This window comes from Monodelphis domestica, chromosome 6 (genome assembly GCF_027887165.1).
Source record: "Monodelphis domestica isolate mMonDom1 chromosome 6, mMonDom1.pri, whole genome shotgun sequence".
NCBI classification, from domain to species: Eukaryota; Metazoa; Chordata; class Mammalia; order Didelphimorphia; family Didelphidae; genus Monodelphis; species Monodelphis domestica.
In genome coordinates, this window is record NC_077232.1 from 108,833,961 (window position 1) to 108,855,776 (window position 21,816).

General features: G+C 40.5%; 1 protein-coding gene across 1 annotated transcript in view; it reads right to left on the reverse strand.

Moving 5' to 3' along the window:
* The window catches only part of LGI2 (leucine rich repeat LGI family member 2), a 50,512-nt gene extending 29,182 nt beyond the window's left edge, over positions 1 to 21,330 (reverse strand). Inside the window, exons 1-4 of the mRNA XM_001367556.3 lie at positions 20,655 to 21,330; positions 18,535 to 18,606; positions 7,960 to 8,031; positions 1,202 to 1,273 (exon numbers count right to left, since the gene is read on the reverse strand). Of these exons, the coding sequence (XP_001367593.1) occupies positions 1,202 to 1,273; positions 7,960 to 8,031; positions 18,535 to 18,606; positions 20,655 to 20,854 (416 nt within the window). The 5' untranslated portion in view covers positions 20,855 to 21,330. The remainder of the gene's footprint in view (positions 1 to 1,201; positions 1,274 to 7,959; positions 8,032 to 18,534; positions 18,607 to 20,654) is intronic.
* Positions 21,331 to 21,816: the final 486 nt, after the last annotated feature.

Genomic DNA, 21,816 nt, shown 5'->3' on the forward strand with positions numbered 1-21,816 from the left:
ATGATTATAGCTGGGAAATAATATGCTCTTTAAATGCTTTTCATATAGACATACCCTGGTTCCTAGCTAACCAAAGGTAATGGGGTTTTCTCACATTTTCAGAAATGCATGATAATTTAGAGTTTTCATGAATTTACAGAGGAAAAAAGTGCTTTGGCCTCTTTCTAAAATAGCAAATCAATCTGCAAATTTTTAATTCAAAGATATTTTATTTTCCCAATTACATATAAGAAAAATTTTCAACATAATGTTTTCTGAAATTATAAGATCCATATTCTCTCCCTTCCTCTCTTCCCTCCTGCCTTCAGAGATGGTAAGCAATTTGATCTGAGTTATATATATATATATATATATATATATATGTATATATATATATATATATATGTGTGTGTGTGTGTGTGTGTGTGTGTGTGTGTGTATTGTCATGCAAAACATACTTCCATATTGGCTATTATTATAAGAGAATATTCATATAAAACCAAAACCCCAAAATAAAACTGTAAAACTCACATGAAAGATAGTATGCTCTGATTGTTGATTTTTTTAAAGGAAAAAGGTCTTTAAAGAAGGTTTAACTCAAGGCATAGATTATTTCCACATTAAAAAAAAAACTGTTTGCACTCAAATGAAAGAAATCATGAAAATGTAGCCTAGTATAAAAGAAAAGCATTCCGGATGGGAGTTCTAAAACATCTACTCACTCTTCCATATTGTAGAAGTTTTAACTTGGAAGAAGCCTTTTTTTATTCTCATCAGAAGAATGAAGGGAATGGGCTGGATCACATTTAAGGTCCCTTTCAGTTGCAAAATTCTACTAAGTTGGCTAAGTTAAAATTATTCACTGACTACTGAAAAGGAAAAACCTCCCAGGTCTTATCCCTTTCACTTAGAGATGGGCCACCTCCACTGACTTTTTGCAAGGAGGTTAGTCTGCCACAAAACTGATCTATTACAATTAAGAAAAAGAGCAGGCACAACTGTGGCCAAAATCGGAGATCGGGGAAGGATAGAATTGGAAGAATGATACAAATTCGCAGATGTAACATAAACGATTGAGGAATGCCTCTGACAGACTGCAAACTGGCTTCTTGGAGAGAGTCCTCTCACACAGTAATAACTGCCTGAGTTAACAAAGAAATGCCCAGCAAGATGCATCTGGCTCAGCACATCAATAGCCCCCAACGCAGTTTAAAGGACTTACAGGTGAGTGAGGTCACGGAGCCCACGGAATGCATTTCTTGAAATGGTTTCAATTTTGTTTCCTTCAATGAATCTGCAAAGAAAACAAGCACCATTAACTGCATTCTGTCATCATAACACTTTAAAAATTGTTTTTTCACAGTGGTCCCTGACCAATTTCAAAAGGCATAACTGAATAAATAGCATCTTTGAGGAATGCTGGTTTATGTACCAGGAATTCTCAATGTAAGGTAGGAGTGTGTGGGTGTGTGTGCATACACGCTTGCATCCACTCCTTTTAGCAGTGGAATGAAAACCCTTAGAACTGGGGACAATGTATGTAAGAATATTCTGGAAATAATAAATCTCTCTATATGCATGCAAGGTGGTCTCAATAGAGCAAAATTAGAATGTTTCTAAATACTTTCCCCTCTTTAAATACGCTTACATTTCAATATCTCTGACTATTAAGACAATTCAGCTATTATACACTCATGGCCCTTGTCCAGATCTTCATATAGGCTACTATAATTGCCTCCTGGTTGGTCTTCCAATCTTCATTCCTTCGTCTCCAGGCCATCCTCTACCACAAGACCTGAGTCATCTCAATGCATTATGGCTCCATTGTTTCTCTACTCAAAACCTCCAGTGGGTTGCTGAATAAAGTCTCAGCACCTGGCTGACATTCAATGCCCTTTGCCTCTAGCTTTAATAAATTTTCCCACCTACTCTTGTGCCACTTCCTTTCACATACTTTTCATTCTCATCTTCCTTATACTCATTTCATTCTCCCTTGCATCAGTTATTGTGTTCTTGTTCTCATTTGGAGTAGGTTCCCTAAGAGCAGGGATGGTATTAGATCTATATTTATGTCTCTAGCACCGGAGATTTAGAAGTTGCCCTGCATGTGGTAGGTAGTAAATGTGTTTTGAACAGACTCCTCCTATGGGCAGGGTGCCTTTTTACAACTCCCATTCTAGGATTTATTCCAGGAAAATGGCAGGAAATGGCTTGCTTTCAAAAGAGAGGAGAGATCACAATATTTGGAATAATTTCATTCATAAAAATCACATATAATTCCCAAACCTGAATGTTTTACAATTTTATTTTGTGTCTAATTTCCACTATTAACTAAGATATATATTTTTCTAGGAAATATTTGGAATTAGTTGTATTTAGGAAGTAAAAGAGATTGAGGAAGGGAATGAACCCATGGTCCATCCTCTATCACAATACCTGGGTCATCTTAATGCATTATGGCTCTATCATTTCTCAACTCAAAACCTTTAGTGGATTGCTGAATGAAATCTCAACTTCTGGCTTTCATTCACTTAAAAGATATTTATTGAACACCTTCTTATAGCCACCCAATCAATTCAAATACACTTGTTAAGTACTTACTATGTGCTTAGTGCTGTTCTAAAAGCTGAGGCTATAAAGAAAAGACAAAAACTGTTTCTGTTCCTCAAGGCATATACTTATATTTTAGTGGGGGATGTAATATACATAAATGGGCATATGTAGGATAGAGCAGATTGAGAGTAACCTAGGGGAGATGTTAAGAGCATCTGGGGGACACCAAAAGGATTCTTGCAGAAGGTGGCACTTGAGCTGAGAACTGAAAGAAGTCAATGAGGTGAAAGGTAGAGAGGATACAAGAGAACATTCTGGGCCCTGGGGACAGTCAGTCAAAAGGCAGAGATAGAAAAAAATGGTCATGTGTATGAGAAATAGCAAATATGCCAATAAAGTGCTTAGAGGAGAATGATATATAAGAAGCCTGGAAAAATAGGAAGGAGCCACATAATGCAAAGCTTTAAGTGCCCAAAATGGAGTTTCTATTTCATCCTAGAAGTAACAAGGAACCATTAGAGTCTATTGAGTAGGTTATGACTTATTTGGACTTTCATCTCAGGAAAATCACTTTGGCAGCTATGTGGAAGATAGAGAGCAGTGAGGAGAAGCTAGAAGGCTACTGCAACAGGCAAGGTGAGAAGGTTAGTAGGACCTGATTTAGGGAAGCAGCTGCATGAGTGAAGAGAAGGGGACAATGTGAGAAGTACTGTAGAAAATGAAATTATAAGATTTGGCAGCTGAATGGGTAGAGAGGATGAATGAGAAGTCAAGAACAACACCTGGGTGAATGGAAGGATGATGAAACAATACACAACAGTAAGAGGAGAGTTTGGAAGGGGGGGTGGGTTTAGAGGGGAAAGTTCCATTTTTGACATATTGAATTTGAGATGCCTACAGGGCATCCAGTTTGAAATGTCAGTTTAGCAATTGATGATGAGGGACTGGAGCTCAGGAGAAAGATTAAGGCTGGATATGTAGATCCAGAGGTCATGGGCATTGAGATTGTAACTGAAAACATGGAAGCTGATAAGGAGACCAAATGATAAAATAGAGAGAGAAAAAAGAAGATAGTCAGGTCAGACAAAAAATTCCTTGCTTACAAAGAGCTTATGATCTAGTAGAAAGTCCCACTTGGTATGTAATACACCATCCCTGCCCACAAGGAGCTCATGATCTAATAGAAAGTCCCACTTAGTCCCATCCTTTGGTCCATGCCACTTGTCCAGCTCACTAAGCAGAGTAGCAGCTAACCTACCGGCTAAATAAGGCAGCAGCTTACTGCTATGGCTAGCACAATAACTGCTTCCTCTCTTCCTTTTTACACAAAAACTCAATATATAGAATTGTTCCTATGTGGAATATGATTCAAGGAACAAATTCTGCATTCAAGTCTCTTGTAATACTGCCTATTAATAACTCAGAAATCCCTCAAGACAGATTTACTAGAGTGACAGAGGTGAGAAACAAAATGGGGGGGGGGGGGGAAGAAATGACTGAATCCAGAGCCCAAAGATCTAGGTTTGCATTCTGCCTCAGCCCTTTCTCAGCTGTGAAACCATGGGTAAGTCACTTATTTCTCTCTCTGTTTTGGTTTTCCCTTTTGTTAAAGACATTATATTTGTCCTACTTAGCTCTTGGGGAGCCAGAAGCATCAAGTAAAATAATGTTCATAAAGTGCTCCATAAACCATGAAGCACTAGCTGTCACCTACTCTTGTTACAAGAAGCTCATTCCCCCATTTACCAACTGTATAGTAAGAAAAATCAAGAGTGAGTAGGTGTTCACTGAGGAGCACCAGTAACAGCTGTGTACGACTCAAATCACAAAATCTGATTCATCTTCTGAACATAAACAACACACATACTGAATTTTAATTTGGTTGTACTGTGGCTCTGAATTTGTTCAATGTTAACAGTACTATAACAGGAATCTTTGGCTTAATGATGCAACTGCTCAAAAATAAAGTATCTGGAGTATTGGCTATAGTTCTGGCTACCACCTTTAAAGAAGGACACTGAGTGCATGCAGAGAAGGGTGACCAGGATGGAAGCCATACCTGTTTGGAAGAGAGAAAAGAAGGCTTGGGAGAGTGGTAGGGGGAAATGATAGCTGCCACTGAATATTTGAGGGACTGGTGGATACAAAATGGACTGGGCTTAGTCTTCTTGGCAGAATTTGGCCCAATGGCATATTTTAACCCACTCTAAAGGAAAAACTCCCTCACAAATGGAGCTGTCCAAAAGTGAAATAGGCTGCTTCATTAGGAATCGGGCTTCCCTGGAGCCTTTCATTTGGAGCCTGGATGACCACTTGCCAAAGAGAGTGTAGAAAGGATTGCTCAGGTACAGCCTGGAATAGATATTCTCTGGGGTCCCTTTCAACTCTGTGGTCCAAGGGGATACTTTTTCATTGCCTGACCCAGCCACTAGCACATGTACTTCTGAGCAAATACACACATAAAAGTTGCTTTTGAGGGCTAAAAACCACTGGGGAAAAAAATAAAGGAAGAACTTGTATCTCTATACACCCATGCAAATAATAATGTGTCTGGGAGAGTGAAATAAGCAGAACTGGGACAACATTGTACATGATAACAGCAGTACTGATGATTATCTGTGAAAATTAGACTACTCTCAGCAATGCAATGATCTAGAACAATTCTGAAAGACTTATGACAGGAAATACTATCCACCTCTAGAGAAAGAACTGTTGGAGTCATCTTTCACATCATTTTATTTATGGTTTTATTTTGGGATTTTGGTTAAGTATGACTTTGCTCTTATAAAAATGACCAATATGGAAGTGTGTTTTGCATAACAATAAAAAATGAAAACAATAATTTGAGAAAAGTTTGACTCCCTGTGTTAAGCTTTTGACTTTATGGCACAAAGGTGCTTTGAGGTTTGCAACGATTATTAAAGTTTCCTCAGAGAAAAGTGTAAGTTACTATTACTGTTACTATTTTTTGGATGGTAGGGGAGATGAACCTGTGATTCCATAAATGTGGGCAATTCTTGGTTTGGGAACACCTTCAACCAATACAGGTCAGTAACTCATCTGTGATTGTACCAGAAGCAGATCTTGAACCCAAGCATTTGAGAACTCCAAGACCAGCCCTCTCTCTGTCTGTTACACCACATTATCTCTCCATAAATATGATTATTATTATTTGTGAAGCTGCTGAGGAACACATGAGAATTTTGTATTCTAATAGGAGAGCTGCTTTGAAATTTTAGTCCATGGCACTTAACTCATCATATTTCTTTGTCTTGAATAAAACTATTGTCTTGGGAGAAGTATTGAACAGAAAAGAACATTACTATGTTATTACACTGTTATGTCACTACTTACAGAGAGGCTTTTAATTATCAGAGATTTATGGTGTTGGAAATATCAACCGACATTAATAATAATGATAGAAAATTTTATAATTATCTGCAGTATGGACTATTTGGAAGTCTGCAAAGTTCTGGTTTCTTATTCTAATTTTGTCCCTAAGATGCCTCTTCTGTGATAGGAAACTAATAGTTTTGTGTACACACACACACACACACACACACACACACTCACACACTCTCTCTCTCTCTCTCTCTCTCTCTCTCTCTCTCTCTCACACACACACACACACACACACACACACACACACACACACACACACACACACACACACTTCGGGCTTTCACAAGCTCTGCTGAAGCTTTGAATTCATGTTGTACCACATCCCTGATGCAGAAAATAGAATGAGGGAAAATATTTCTTGCAAAGTCATTTTTTCCTTCCATGCTGAAAATTAGTACAGAGGGAATTATCTTGTACCCAGCATGTGTTTTGAATTTAAAAATATACCTGTTGATTTCAGATAAGAAAATAGGCAAGGCTTTCAAAATCCCTTTGAATGCTAAGTAGCAAAAACCAACCTGATAACAGGATTAATGTTATTAAAATGTTTAAAATATTGCAGGATGAAAAGACTTGAGGGGAAAAGACATGAAAGTGGAAAGAAGAAACAGGAATTTGGTGGAAAAGTATAAAATGGACAGGAGGATATAAATCTGAAAGGAAAGAAGAAAATAAGTAGAGCCAGGATAACAGACCAGAAGGAACCCCCCCCAAAAAAGGGGGGGGTGACAAGGACCAATCAAAACAAGAACTGTTGAGTTTTCCAGAAAGATGGGAATAATGGACAAAGGAAGCAGCAGCCTTGCATATCCTTTGTCTCCACTGTGTGGCTAATATCAGCAAATCATTAAGTAGTTACTAAGAGTTAAAAATATCCAACCTAAGAGACTACAATTGTGCTTACTATACACTTACCTGCAAATTAAACGCAAGTCCTGGATGACTATCTCCCCTTCCTAGTTCACTTTTCTACCTCCTTTCTTTGTTCTCTCTTTTATTCCCTATTCCTTCAAGGCCCAGCACTGGTGCTATGTCCTTCATGAAATCTTCCCTAATCCCTACCTACCACCCACCAAGCTAAAAATGTTCTGCCTCCTCAAATATTCTTAGCATATTAACTTAGAGAAAGGAGTTTTTGACCTGGGATCCACAGACGCCCCCTGTCAAGGGAACTGTGGATACATTTCATAGAGTCTGTAAACTTGGATGGGAAAAAATTATGCCTTTATTTTCACTAACCTACAACTGAAATTTAGCATTTCCTTTCATTATTAAAAACCTTATTTTGGAGCAGGGGTCTTTTAGGCTTCACCAGACTACCAAAAAGAGATCTGTAACATACAATCTGGAACATTTTGCCTAAATCTTTCTTTGTTTCCCTTATCCTGTTCTATTTGGTATTGGTTTTAACCCTGACCACACAGTTCCCTTTGGACCATGAGCTGCCTGAGGGTGAGAATTGGGCCATTTTTTATCCTTGTATCAGCACAGAGCATTTTGTACATGACCTAAGCCCTTAAGTATTTGTTTAAATGAATTTTACTAAAATAAGAACTACATAATAACTGTAACCCACATGTTATTTCAAGAGAAAAGTCAAGTAAGAATTAATAAAGCATTGAAATTAGAAGGTAAATGTTATTTTTCCTTGATCATAGTGTAATGGGGATATGATTGGGGTTGTAGAATCTAAATGATCACTCTATTGCAAATATTAACAATATGGAAATAGATCTTGATCAATGATACATGTAAAACCCAGTGGTTTTATTCAATCCCAGTGGAATTATTCAGTGACTATAGGAGGGGGAGGGAGGAGAGGAGGGAAAGAATATAAATCATATAACCATGGAAAATTTTTCATAATTAATTAATTAGATTTTTTTAAAAAGAAGGCAAATGTTTTCATCTTCCCCACTCCTATACTTCCTAGAACACAATTCCCCTAATGAAAAGACTCCAGCAATCCTCCAGAATATCTTGAATTTCCCAAACACCAACTTGGAAACAAAGTATGGAACTTACAGATACTCCAGATGAAAGAGGCCAGCAAAAGCATCATCTCGTATAACTGTGAATGAGTTAGAATTCAGCAAACTGAAACAAAAAAGCCAAAGACAGTCCTATTAGCCACACAGTTAAGTCATTTCTGTCTATAGTGGACCCATTGGTTCAATTCTTGTGTCATCTACTCATTGGTAGTAAGAGATATTATCATCTTTCTGGGAATAGACAATTGACAGGATAATCCTAACACTCAAAGGTCAGTGTCTGAAAATAACTCCTTGTATTCTTTCAAGGCCCTTTCTTCTGGTAATGCTAAGCATTGAATGTTTTCACCATGTAGTTGTTCATCAAATATCATTTAATGCTCCTTGACATAATCTGAAATCACTCTAGATCTACATGCAACTAAACACGGGGGAAAGAGCTCTGCATGAAAAGTGCAGATAAGGGCACTAGTTCTCATTACACTGATTACTACCTATGTGACCCTCAGAAGACATCTTTGTAGGTATCAGTTTTCTTTTTTTTTTTTAAATATATTTTATTTGATCATTTCCAAGCATTATTCGTTAAAGACATAGATCATTTTCTTTTCCTCCCCCCCCACCCCCCATAGCCGACGCGTAAGTCCACTGGGCATTAGATGTTTTCTTGATTTGAACCCATTGCTTTGTTGATAGTATTTGCATTAGAGTGTTCATTTAGAGTCTATCCTCTGTCATGTCCCCTCAACCTCTGTATTCAGGCAGTTGCTTTTTCTCGGTGTTTCCACTCCCATAGTTTATCCTTTGCTTATGAATGGTGTTTTTTTCTCCTGGGTCCCTGCAAGTTGTTCAGGGACATTACACCACCACTAATGGAGAAGTCCATTACGTTCGATGGTATCAGTTTTCTTATAGACAAATTCAGGATAATATAACTCCTGCCGATTTCACAAATCCATTGTGAAGATCGAAGGGAGTTCACAGGATCAGGGGATTTAGAGATAGGATTTTAACAATCATCTACTGCAACCTGATGGATATGCAAGGGTACAGTAAACAGCAAAACATCTCAAAATGTCTGGAATTTTTCCTATTCATAATATCAATAAATATTTTATGAGCATAGGGTGATAGAGTTAAGTGAGACCTAGAAATCACTTAGTTCTAAGAGGAAACGAGGCACAGAGTACGTAAGTGATTCACCCAAAGTTATACAGATAATATGAGAATTGAGGGAAGTTTTTTCTGTCTTCAAGTCTCATTCTTTCCTCTGTGATGTGTGGATGGGGCAGTAATTATCCCACTCACTCTCCAATGGGATAATAACTTTCCCATTGAAAATTTAGACATTTATATTCTAAATGACCTATTTCCATGATTGTTCAGTCATACACTATTTCTGTAGCTATATATACTAGTGAACTTAGTTATCAGTATGACTATTCTGGATACAACCTGAGAATGTGGGAATTATCATTAAAGAAAGATTTTTGAAAATTCTATACAAAATTGAAGTTGTAATTTTAAAAATTACATATTTAATTATTTCTGTATGTAAAGACTATATCATTGCCGGGAAGATGTATGGTTTTCTTTTATATTTAAACATGAAAATCAGTATGCTTTCTTCATTTCCTATAATACTTAAGAAAACTATAGTTTCCCATAAGAGACAAAACAGTGACTGAAGAGAGAGGGAAGTATAAAAGGAAAAGCACACATTTAGAGCAAACATTTACTGGTGATGTGACTTTTAAAAACCACTTAATTTCTCTGGGTCTCACTTTCCCTCATTCTGCAAAATGAGGATGGGAGATAAGGCCCACCCCACCTGCCTCACCGGGATCAAATAAGATATAGATATAAATAATATCTGATATGTATACACTGTTTTACGTACTTGCTCCTCACGGTCCTCAAAACCATCCTTCTCACATTGGAAGAATTCTCCACTCCAGCAGCCTCTCCCTCTGACTCACTGGTTCCTCCAATTTAAGGAGAAAGTTTGGTCCAAATGTAATGTAAGATGTAAGAACTGAAAAAAATCCTTACAATGACTTCATTCCTCCCCAGAATCAACTCCTGACTCAGGACTTCCTTTCCCATGTTATAAACTTCACATAAGCTCACTCCAGCCTGGATCTACTTCTCACATTGGATGCACCCTCCATCCCTGAGCTTCTCTCCCAGAATCTCTATTTTTGAAGAGGATACCCAGGCCAACTAGGTCTTCATTCTTCTCCTGACTGCACTGATGACTCCCTGAACTTTCTCTTCTATGCTAGCCAGGTCCCTCCCTCCCACTCTTCTCTGCTACCTTTTTCTGTGTTATCTTCTGCCATTAGCATGCAAGCTCCTCGAAGCCAGCATCAATTTCCTTCTGTTTATATTTGCATTCCCAATACTTGGCACAGTGCCTAGCACAAGGGCTCAATAAATGCTTGTTAAATTGGTTATTTGACTTATTAACTGCTTACTACTTGACAAGCAAAATCAATCCAGTACACTTCCGGTTAAGATGGCGGCTTAGAGAAAGCTGAAGTTCAGATCTCCGGAAAACCCTTCCCGACCGATCTCAAACTAGAAGCTCCTAAGGCGCCGAAATTCAAAACGATCAACAGCACAGACCCTGGGAACCCTCCTCCTGGACCTGGACCCGGTTCAAAAGGTACGGCTCCCCTTAAAAGCCAGAACCCGAGATCCCTCGGACCTCAGGGGTAGGAGCGCAGAGTCCAAGGCTCCCGGAAGCCGCAGCCGCACCGGGCTCAGAGAGCAGGGTCTGAGGAACAACAACCCTCAGGGTCTTCTACCCAAGTCCCAGTCCGGGTGAAAGTTACTGCCTGGGGCCTCCACTGCAAAGAGCTGGTCGGTCCGGGTGAAAGTTACTGCCTGGGGCCTCCGCTGCAAAGAGCCAGTCGGTCCGGGTGAAAGTTACTGCCTGGGGCCTCCGCTGCAGAGAGCTGGTCAAAACAACAGCAACCCTCAGGGCGGGCAAGACAGCCTCACGGGCTGGATCCTGCTATCCAAGTCTCAGTGAAAGTCTGTGCTCTCGGAGCTTGGGGAAGCGGCAGCCCATCCCCCCGCAGGCCAACGAAACAGCCTCACGGCCAGCGATTCTGAAGGCAACTTCCGGAAATCGAGCCAGGGGGAGAGTGTGGCCTCGTGGTCCGACCCTTCCATTCCAGTTCCAGTGAGGCATATTCAGTTTAACCCAGGGAACGCTCATAGAACCATCTGCCCAGGACTAAAGCCACTGATCACCAGACAAAGACAAGAAAAGCCAATCCTCCACGTTCAGAGATGACAAACTCCACAGAAGCACAGAAGCCCCAAAATACCAAGAAAAATAAGAAGAAAGGGGCGACTCTGGACACATTCTATGGAGCCAAAATACAAAATACAGAGCAGATAGAAGAAGATATACAAGAAAATTCTCCAAAATCTTCCAAAGGAAATAGAAACTCTCCACAAACCCATGAAGAATTTGAATCAGAAAGGACCAAAAAGATGGAAGCCCTCTGGGAGGAAAAGTGGGAAATGATGCAAAAGAAATTCACGCATCTACAAAACCAGTTTGACCAAACTGTAAAAGAAAACCAGGCTTTAAAGCAAGAACTAATAAAGCAAAGCCAAAACACCAAGAAATTAGAAGAGAACATAAAATATCTCACCGACAAGGTGATAGATCTGGAAAACAGGGGGAGAAGAGAAAATTTAAGAATAATTGGACTCCCAGAAAAGCCAGAAATAAACACCAAACTGGACATGGTGATACAAGATATAATCAAAGAAAATTGCCCAGAGATTCTAGAACAAGGGGGCAATACATCCACTGACAGAGCTCACAGAACACCTTCTACACTAAACCCCCAAAAGACAACTCCCAGGAATGTAATTGCCAAATTCCAAAGCTATCAAACAAAAGAAAAAATCCTACAGGAAGCCAGAAAAAGACAATTTAGATATAAAGGAATGCCAATCAGGGTCACACAAGACCTTGCAAGTTCTACGCTGAATGATCGTAAGGCATGGAACATGATCTTCAGAAAGGCAAGAGAGCTGGGTCTCCAACCAAGAATCAGCTACCCAGCAAAACTGACTATATACTTCCAAGGGAAAGTATGGGCATTCAACAAAATAGAAGACTTCCAACTTTTTGCAAAGAAAAGACCAGAGCTCTGTGGAAAGTTTGATACCGAAAATCAAAGAGCAAGGAATACCTGAAAAGGTAAATATTAAGGAAAGGGGAAAAATGTTATCTTCTTTTACTCAAACTCTCTTCTATAAGGACTACATTTATATCAACCTATGTATACTAATATGTGGGGAAAATGTAATGTATAAATAGGGGGTAAAGAAAGACCAAATAGAATAATGGTTCTCACACAAAGATTCACAGGGGAAGGGGAGGGGAAGAAAACTCCTATAAGAAGGAGAGGAAGAGAGGGGGGGGGGGGTTACTTAAACCTCAATCTCAGGGAAATCAACTCTGAGAGGGAAAAACATCCAGATCCATTGGGATCTTGAATTCTATCTTACCCAACAAGGGTAAGGAGAAGGGAAAACCAAGGGGGGGGAGGGGGAGAGGGAGAACAAAAAGGGAGGGAAAGAGAGGGGGGAGGGGGAGGGAACAAAAAGGGAGGGACTAAAAAGGGAAACATCAAGGGAGGGGACAAGGGGGACTGATTCAAAGTAAATCACTGGACTAAAAGGTAGAGCCGAAGAAGAAAAGGTTAGAATTAGGGAAGGCAATCAAAATGCCAGGGAGTCCACAAATGACAATCATAACTTTGAACGTGAATGGGATGAACTCACCCATAAAACGTAGACGAATAGCAGAATGGATTAGAATCCAAAACCCTACCATATGTTGTCTTCAAGAAACACACATGAGGCGGGTTGACACCCACAAGGTCAGAATTAAAGGATGGAGTAAGACCTTCTGGGCCTCAACTAATAGAAAGAAGGCAGGAGTGGTAATCATGATATCTGATAAAGCCAATGCAAAAATAGACCTGATCAAAAGGGATAGGGAAGGTAATTATATCTTGTTAAAAGGGACTCTAGACAATGAGGAAATATCATTAATCAACATGTATGCACCAAATAATATAGCACCCAAATTTCTAATGGAGAAACTAGGAGAATTGAAGGAAGAAATAGACAATAAAACCATACTAGTGGGAGACTTAAACCAACCATTATCAAATTTAGATAAATCAAATCAAAAAATAAATAAGAAAGAGGTAAAAGAAGTGAATGAAATCTTAGAAAAATTAGAATTAATAGACATATGGAGAAAAATAAATAGGGATAAAAAGGAATACACCTTCTTCTCAGCACCACATGGCACATTCACAAAAATTGACCATACATTAGGTCACAGAAACATAGCACACAAATGCAAAAAAGCAGAAATAATGAATGCAGCCTTCTCAGATCACAAGGCAATAAAAATAATGATTAGTAATGGTACATGGAAAACCAAATCTAAAACCAATTGGAAATTAAACAATATGATACTCCAAAACCGTTTAGCTAAAGAAGAAATCATAGAAACAATTAATAATTTCATCAAGGAAAATGACAATGGCGAAACATCCTTTCAAACCTTTTGGGATGCAGCCAAAGCGGTAATCAGAGGCAAATTCATATCCCTGAAAGCTCATATTAACAAACAAGGGAGAGCAGAGATCAATCAATTGGAAATGCAATTGAAAAAACTCGAAAGCGATCAAATTAAAAACCCCCAGCAGAAAACCAAATTAGAAATCCTAAAAATTAAGGGAGAAATTAATAAAATCGAAAGTGATAGAACTATTGATTTAATAAATAAGACAAGAAGCTGGTACTTTGAAAAAACAAACAAAATAGACAAAGTACTGGTCAATCTAATTAAAAAAAGGAAGGAAGAAAAGCAAATTCACAGCATTAAAGATGAAAAGGGGGACAGCACCTCCAATGAGGAGGAAATTAAGGCAATCATTAGAAATTACTTTGCCCAATTATATGGCAATAAATACACCAATTTAGGAGAAATGGATGAATATATACAAAAATACAAACTGCCTAGACTAACAGAAGAGGAAATAGAATTCTTAAATAATCCCATATCAGAAATTGAAATCCATCAAGCCATCAAAGAACTTCCTAAGAAAAAATCCCCAGGGCCTGATGGATTCACCTGTGAATTCTATCAAACATTCAGAGAACAGTTAACCCCAATACTATACAAACTATTTGACATAATAAGCAAAGAGGGAGTTCTACCAAACTCCTTTTACGACACAAACATGGTACTGATTCCAAAACCAGGCAGGTCAAAAACAGAGAAAGAAAACTATAGGCCAATCTCCCTAATGAATATAGATGCAAAAATCTTAAATAGGATACTAGCAAAAAGACTCCAGCGAGTGATCAGAAGGATCATTCACCATGATCAAGTAGGATTCATACCAGGGATGCAGGGCTGGTTCAACATTAGGAAAACCATCCACATAATTGACCACATCAACAAGCAAACTAGCAAGAACCACATGATTATCTCAATAGATGCAGAAAAAGCCTTTGATAAAATACAACACCCATTCCTATTAAAAACACTAGAAAGCATAGGAATAGAAGGGTCATTCCTAAAAATAATAAACAGTATATATCTAAAACCAACAGCTAATATCATCTGCAATGGGGATAAACTAGATGCATTCCCAATAAGATCAGGAGTGAAACAAGGATGCCCATTATCACCTCTACTATTTGACATTGTACTAGAAACACTAGCAGTAGCAATTAGAGAAGATAAAGAAATTGAAGGTATCAGAATAGGCAAGGAGGAGACCAAGTTATCACTCTTTGCGGATGACATGATGGTCTACTTAAAGAATCCTAGAGATTCAACCAAAAAGCTAATTGAAATAATCAACAACTTTAGCAAAGTTGCAGGATACAAAATAAACCCACATAAATCATCAGCTTTTCTATATATCTCCAACACAGCTCAGCAGCAAGAACTAGAAAGAGAAATCCCATTCAAAATCACCTTAGACAAAATAAAATACCTAGGAATCTATCTCCCAAGACAAACACAGGAACTATATGAACACAACTACAAAACACTCGCCACACAACTAAAACTAGACTTGAACAATTGGAAAAACATTAACTGCTCATGGATAGGACGAGCCAATATAATAAAAATGACCATCCTACCCAAACTTATTTATCTATTTAGTGCCATACCCATTGAACTACCAAAATACTTCTTCACTGATTTAGAAAAAACCATAACAAAGTTCATTTGGAAGAACAAAAGATCAAGGATATCCAGGGAAATAATGAAAAAAAACACATATGATGGGGGCCTTGCAGTCCCAGACCTCAAACTATATTACAAAGCAGCAGTCATCAAAACAATTTGGTACTGGCTAAGAAACAGAAAGGAAGATCAGTGGAATAGACTGGGGGAAAACGACCTCAGCAAAACAGTATACGATAAACCCAAAGATCCCAGCTTTTGGGACAAAAATCCACTATTCGATAAAAACTGCTGGGAAAATTGGAAGACAGTGTGGGAGAGACTAGGAATAGATCAACACCTCACACCCTACACCAAGATAAATTCAAAATGGGTGAGTGACTTAAACATAAAGAAGGAAACCATAAGTAAATTGGGTAAACACAGAATAGTATACATGTCAGACCTTTGGGAGGGGAAAGGCTTTAAAACCAAGCAAGACATAGAAAGAATCACAAAATGTAAAATAAATAATTTTGACTACATCAAACTAAAAAGCTTTTGTACAAACAAAACCAATATAACTAAAATCAGAAGGAAAACAACAAATTGGGAAAAAATCTTCATAGAAACCTCTGACAAAGGTTTAATTACTCATATTTATAATGAGCTAAATCAATTGTACAAAAAATCAAGCCATTCCCCAATTGATAAATGGGCAAGGGACATGGATAGGCAGTTCTCAGATAAAGAAATCAAAACTATTAACAAGCACATGAAGAAGTGTTCTACATCTCTTATAATCAGAGAGATGCAAATCAAAACAACTCTGAGGTATCACCTCACACCTAGCAGATTGGCTAACATAACAGCAAAGGAAAGTAATGAATGCTGGAGGGGATGTGGCAAAGTAGGGACATTAATTCATTGCTGGTGGAGTTGTGAACTGATCCAACCATTCTGGAGGGCAATTTGGAACTATGCCCAAAGGGCGACAAAAGAATATCTACCCTTTGACCCAGCCATAGCACTGCTGGGTCTGTACCCCAAAGAGATAATGGACACAAAGACTTGTACAAAAATATTCATAGCTGCGCTCTTTGTGGTGGCCCAAAACTGGAAAACGAGGGGATGCCCATCAATTGGGGAATGGCTGAACAAACTGTGGTATATGTTGGTGATGGAATACTATTGTGCTCAAAGGAATAATAAAGTGGAGAAGTTCCATGGAGACTGGAACAACCTCCAGGAAGTGATGCAGAGCGAGAGGAGCAGAACCAGGAGAACATTGTACACAGAGACTAATACACTGTGGTATAATCGAACGTAATGGACTTCTCCATTAGGGGCGGTGTAATGTCCCTGAACAACTTTCAGGGATCCAGGAGAAAAAAAACACCATTCATAAGCAAAGGATAAACTATGGGAGTGGAAACACCGAGAAAAAGCAACTGCCTGAATACAGAGGTTGAGGGGACATGACAGAGGATAGACCTTAAATGAACACTCTAATGCAAATACTATCAACAAAGCAATGGGTTCAAATCAAGAAAACATCTAATGCCCAGTGGACCTACGCGTCGGCTATGGGGGGTGGGGGGGAGGAAAAGAAAATGATCTATGTCTTTAACGAATAATGCTTGGAAATGATCAAATAAAATATATTTAAAAAAAAAAAAAAAAAAAAAATCAATCCAGTACAACGTCTTATTTTACAGATGAGAAAATTGAGGTCCAGAGAGATTAAATGATTTTCCTCAGGTCACATAAGTAAGAAATGGGATTTGAACTCAGTCCTTCCTCACATGCTTCTCAGACTTCAAAGTCAATCCATTTTCCATGGTATGTTCCCTACCTAACTTCCTTTCAAGTTAAGGAATAGCTTACATTCATATTCTTGAATGTATATAATATATATTTTTGTGTATATAGCATATGATACTTTTGTATTTATGTTTTGTATATAATCTTATCTAAGCCTTAAGTCTTCATATGCAAGATATATTATTATTCCAATTTTATTTAGGGAAACTGGGCTAATAATAATTAAATGACATGATCTGGGTCATATAGTCAGTGGCAGAATCAAGATTCAAATATAGTAAAATATAGTCTTCTAATTCCAAATTCAATTTTACCCATAATGCTGCTTTACAAACTATAAAGCATTTTACAAATGTGTAGTCCCTATCTAAGATATCATGACTAGTGACCACCAAATTAAGAATCTGAGGCAGTTAGGTGGCTCACTGGATAGAGCACCAGGCTTGGAAACAGGAGGTCTAGAGTTCAAAGCTGGCCTCAGATTATTCCTTGTGTCACCCTGGGCAAATCACTTAACCCCAAACACCTAGCCCTTACAGATTTTGGACCTGGTACTCAATATTAATTCTAAGACAGAAGATTGAGGTTTAAAAAAAGAATTTATGATGAAAGAAAATAAAAATCAAAATGTCATATTAAATCATTTATGATTAATGCCTTTATTCTTCTTACTCATTTTACTGATAAAAGTATGTGTAAACACTATTAGGTGATCTCTAAAGGTAAGACATTTTAATTACAATTATCAATGGTTAGATGGAATGTTCATTCTCAATTTGTAAAATACTGACCACAACAAACATAAGTATTCATGTACCCATGACTACTTTTGATTTAATTTACTCTTAAAGTTATTCTAACTGTTTTAAAAAGTTTTTACAATCACAAACAACATAAAGCGAGGACTGGAGTATGATGTGTAGTCCCTAGATAAGCGTTGGCCACCAGGTCCATAAACAATATTGTACTAAAGCAACCCCAGAAAGAGTTATGGGTACATAACAATGGAAGCAACCCCAAGGGGTGGAGGTAGCAGGCAAGAGAGAACAAGGGAGGAGATTTATAGCTGGGCCTCCACAAACCCCCAAATAGGGCTGTCCTCCCAAACCAGTTATGACTCCATCATTTACAAAAGGGTCTCAGAGATCCCCTTTGAGCCAACCTCAACACAGAAGTCTAAAAGATAGGGAGTAAGGGAGCAATACTCATGAGTCACACTACAACCTCCTTTTGGCATTCCCTTCTGAATGTGCACATTACTGCTGTGGACATTTGAGCAGACAGAGAGACAGAGAAAGGAAACATTGGAGTAAAGAACTATAGCTAACGGGAAAGGGACCAAAAAAAAATTCTAAACAAATTTATGGGGCCCCAAGGAAGAAAAGAATAAAAGAGATCATGTAGTGAACGTGCTGTACACAGACTCTACTTGTCAAGTTAATCCTGTTTGATTGATGGAGGAAGAACACTGGAGAGAGAGGGAGAGGCTAACAACGGGGCCAGGGATTGAAGAGGGAACAATAAATAGATTTGGGACATTTCCATACTTACAGCAGTTGCAAGGAAGGCAGGTGAGAAAACATTCGGTCCTTGATTTCAGAAAAGGTTCCATTTACCAGGCTCCTAAAAGAAGAAAGAAAAAAGCCAACAAACCCCAAGAACAAACCCTTGCATTCCCCCAAAACATGCTGGGCCAAGCAAACAGTTTCTTCCAACCACTAACACCTTTGCCTCATTTTCTTCCACTTTACAGTAAAGACATTCATGGCATTCCCTGGAAGATCCTAGGCTACACAGAGTTGCCCTATGTCTCCTCAGATGTGGCAGTAAAATGGAAAGGCAAGCGAGGAGCTGGTGAAGGTGATCAAAGCTTAGAAAAACAAGTTGTGGATAATTAAGGCAACTTCCTGACCTACCAGGGCTGAGCTGAAAAGATCTAGACAACTAAGTACTTCAGTTCTGCTCTTGAATTTTTTGCATAGCTACAAACTTTTTTTTTTGGGGGGGGGGGACCTGTGACTTTTTTTCATTGCAGGGAAATACTGGCTTGCAAACTTCCTCCCTTGAAGCCCACGGGCAGTTCCTCAGAGTGTCAATGAAGTGGACAGACCCTTAGTCACATGGTGTTACTATGTGTCAAAAGCAGGAGTAGAACACAGGTTTTCCAGATGCCAAAGCAGGCATACTATTTTGACAGGCTGCTTCTCATATATTCTTTTTTTTTAAACCCTTACCTTCTGTCTTAGAATCAATACTGTGCATTGATTCCAAGGCAGAAGAGTGGTAAGGGCTAGGCAATGGGCCTTAAGTGACTTCTCCAGGGTCACACAGCTAGGAAGTGTCTGAGGTCAGATTTGAACCCAGGACCTCCCATCTCTGGGTCTGGATCTGGCTCTCAATCCACTGAGCCACCCAGCTGCCCCCTTCTCATATATTCTTAAAAAAAACTTTACCTTCTGTCCTAGTATCAATTCTAGGACAAGAGTCACAAGGGCTAGGCAATGTGGAGTAAGTGACTTGCCCAGGGTCACATAGGTAGAAGTGTCTGCTCTCAAATATTATCAAGGACAGGAGATAGAGACTGAACCCATGATACCACTGGGAACAATATTCTCCTAAGTAAGGACACCCATTACTAAGGCAAGTCAGAACCTTTGCAACCCATAGTTTTAAGAAGTTTCCCAGGACAGTGAGAAGTTATTGACTTGCCCAGAGTCACAGTCGGTATGTATTAGATGCAAGACTTTGAATGGAGGCCTTAACTTTCAGCCTCCGTTGAGGACCTCTTCCAAGAGCAAGAGGTTTGCCATACATTGACAGCGTGGCATCCCTGGAAGCCTCTAGTGAAGGCTCACTGGCCCTTTGTCAAGCAAGCTGTTTGAGCAGGAAATGATCCTCAATTCTCAGTGGATACTTGGCCATAACTCTTAGGCTCTCCTACCTGCAGGTCTTAGATCTTTGGATTCAAGTAACTGAAAGAAACGCTGCTTAGGAGGGACAGAAACACCACCAAGTTTTCCTAGCCCAGGAAAAGGAGTCAGCTTCAAGAGCTGGGTTGAAGATATGGACAAACCCTTATAAAGGCGGCCAGTCAGCACTCCACCTGGACATTTGGTCACCTAGCCCACGTCCCCCTGCCCCTTCAGGTGTCCCCCACCCCTATGTGAAAGAAGGTACTTCAGGGCACACACTGAGAGCTTTCAGTCCCATCTAGCCAAGCTTTCGCACAAGAGGGCTGGAGGGAAAGCAGCCCCAAATTTGGGTACCTGGAAAGACCACAAGCAGATAACTCACCTTTAGGCTTCCACACGGGCGCTCAGAGCTACACACACACAGGATAACATAAACACACTACTTAGCAACTTAGCGCCCAGTCTACAGGGGGTCTTTGGTGCAGCAAGCTCCCACCTGGGGGCCTTCCCACCCCATCGCCCTTGCTCTCCCTCCTTCCGCCGAGCCAGTCTCCAGAATACCCCCTATCCACGCCCCACTATCCTCCCCCACCCCCGAAAGTAAAGGAAGACACAAAGGCAGTGGGGGTGGGGAGAAGAGGGGATGAGGAATGAGGTTTGGGGGGCTGGTCCCGCAGCACCCTCACGCAGGAGGAAAGTCCTAGAGGAGGGCGTGGGGTGACGAGATGGAGGAGGGAGTAAAGAGGGGATTCCACTCACAAGGAGCTGATGTCACCCGGGACGATCCTGGGCACCCAGGAGGAGCCCACGCAGATGATGGACTCCTTGGTGCAGCTGCAAGTGGCCGGGCAGCGGACCAGCCGCCTCACCTGGGCGCGCTGCAGCAGGCACGCGGCGGCCAGCAGCAGCAGCAGCAGCGACCCGCCGCTGCCGCCGCCGCAGCCCCTCAGTAGAGCCATGCCCTGGCTGCTTGCCCCTGCGCCCGTGGCCCCTGTACCCCGGCGCTGCCGCCGCTGCTGCTGTTGCTCCTGCTGCTGCTGCTGCTGCTGCTGCTGCTGCTGCTGCTGCTGCTGCTTGAGAGGCTGCCGACGCTGCAGCCGCGCCCGCTCACGCTGCCTCTGCTGCTGCTGCTGCTGCTGCTCCTGCTCCTGCTGCTGCTACTAGAGGGGTGGAAGCGGCGGGTGTGGGAGCCGGAGCCGCAGCCGAGCAGCATGCTGCCCCCCGGCCCCCACCCCCACCCTTGCTCTTTCTCCCCTCTGTGCTCCGGCGGTAGCCAGGGCTCTGCCTGCAACCGGGAGAGAGGCAGCTATTGCTGTCGTTGCTGCTGCTGCTGCTGCTGCTGCTGCTGCTGCTGATGTAGTCGCTGCCTCTTCTGCTGCTGCCGCTGCTGCTGATCTTGCTGGCTGAACTGACTCCTTCCTGACATCAGCACTTTAGCTGCAGCCCGTTTCTGGCCAATGAATAATGTATTAAGGGCTCCTTTCTAAAAGTGGGGGTGGGGTGGAGGTGTTTTACTTTTTTTCTTTTAATCCCCTAAAAGCCAGAGTTCGGAGTTACCTTCATCCCCAGTCTACTTCTCTCCAAGTCCCTCCATCTTCATTATTTTATCCCTCTCCCAATCTCTTAATCCCAGTTCTCCTGTAGTTCCAAGAGGTCGGAAGAGAAAAGTGGCTGACCTTGGGGAGGGAGAATTGTGTACCTACGTTGGGGAGGGAGAATTGTGTACCTACCGGAGAATGGAAAGAGCTTGGCAGCCCCTTCCCCACCTTCTCACTGCCACTCAAACCTGGGTCAGGATTTAGAGCTGGAAGGAACCTCAGAGGTTTCCTAGTGCATCTCCCTCATTTTACAGATGAAGAAAAGTAGGTTCAGAGAGGGTAAGGGGTTTTGCTTAGGCTCACTTTGTGGGTCAGGCTTTCCC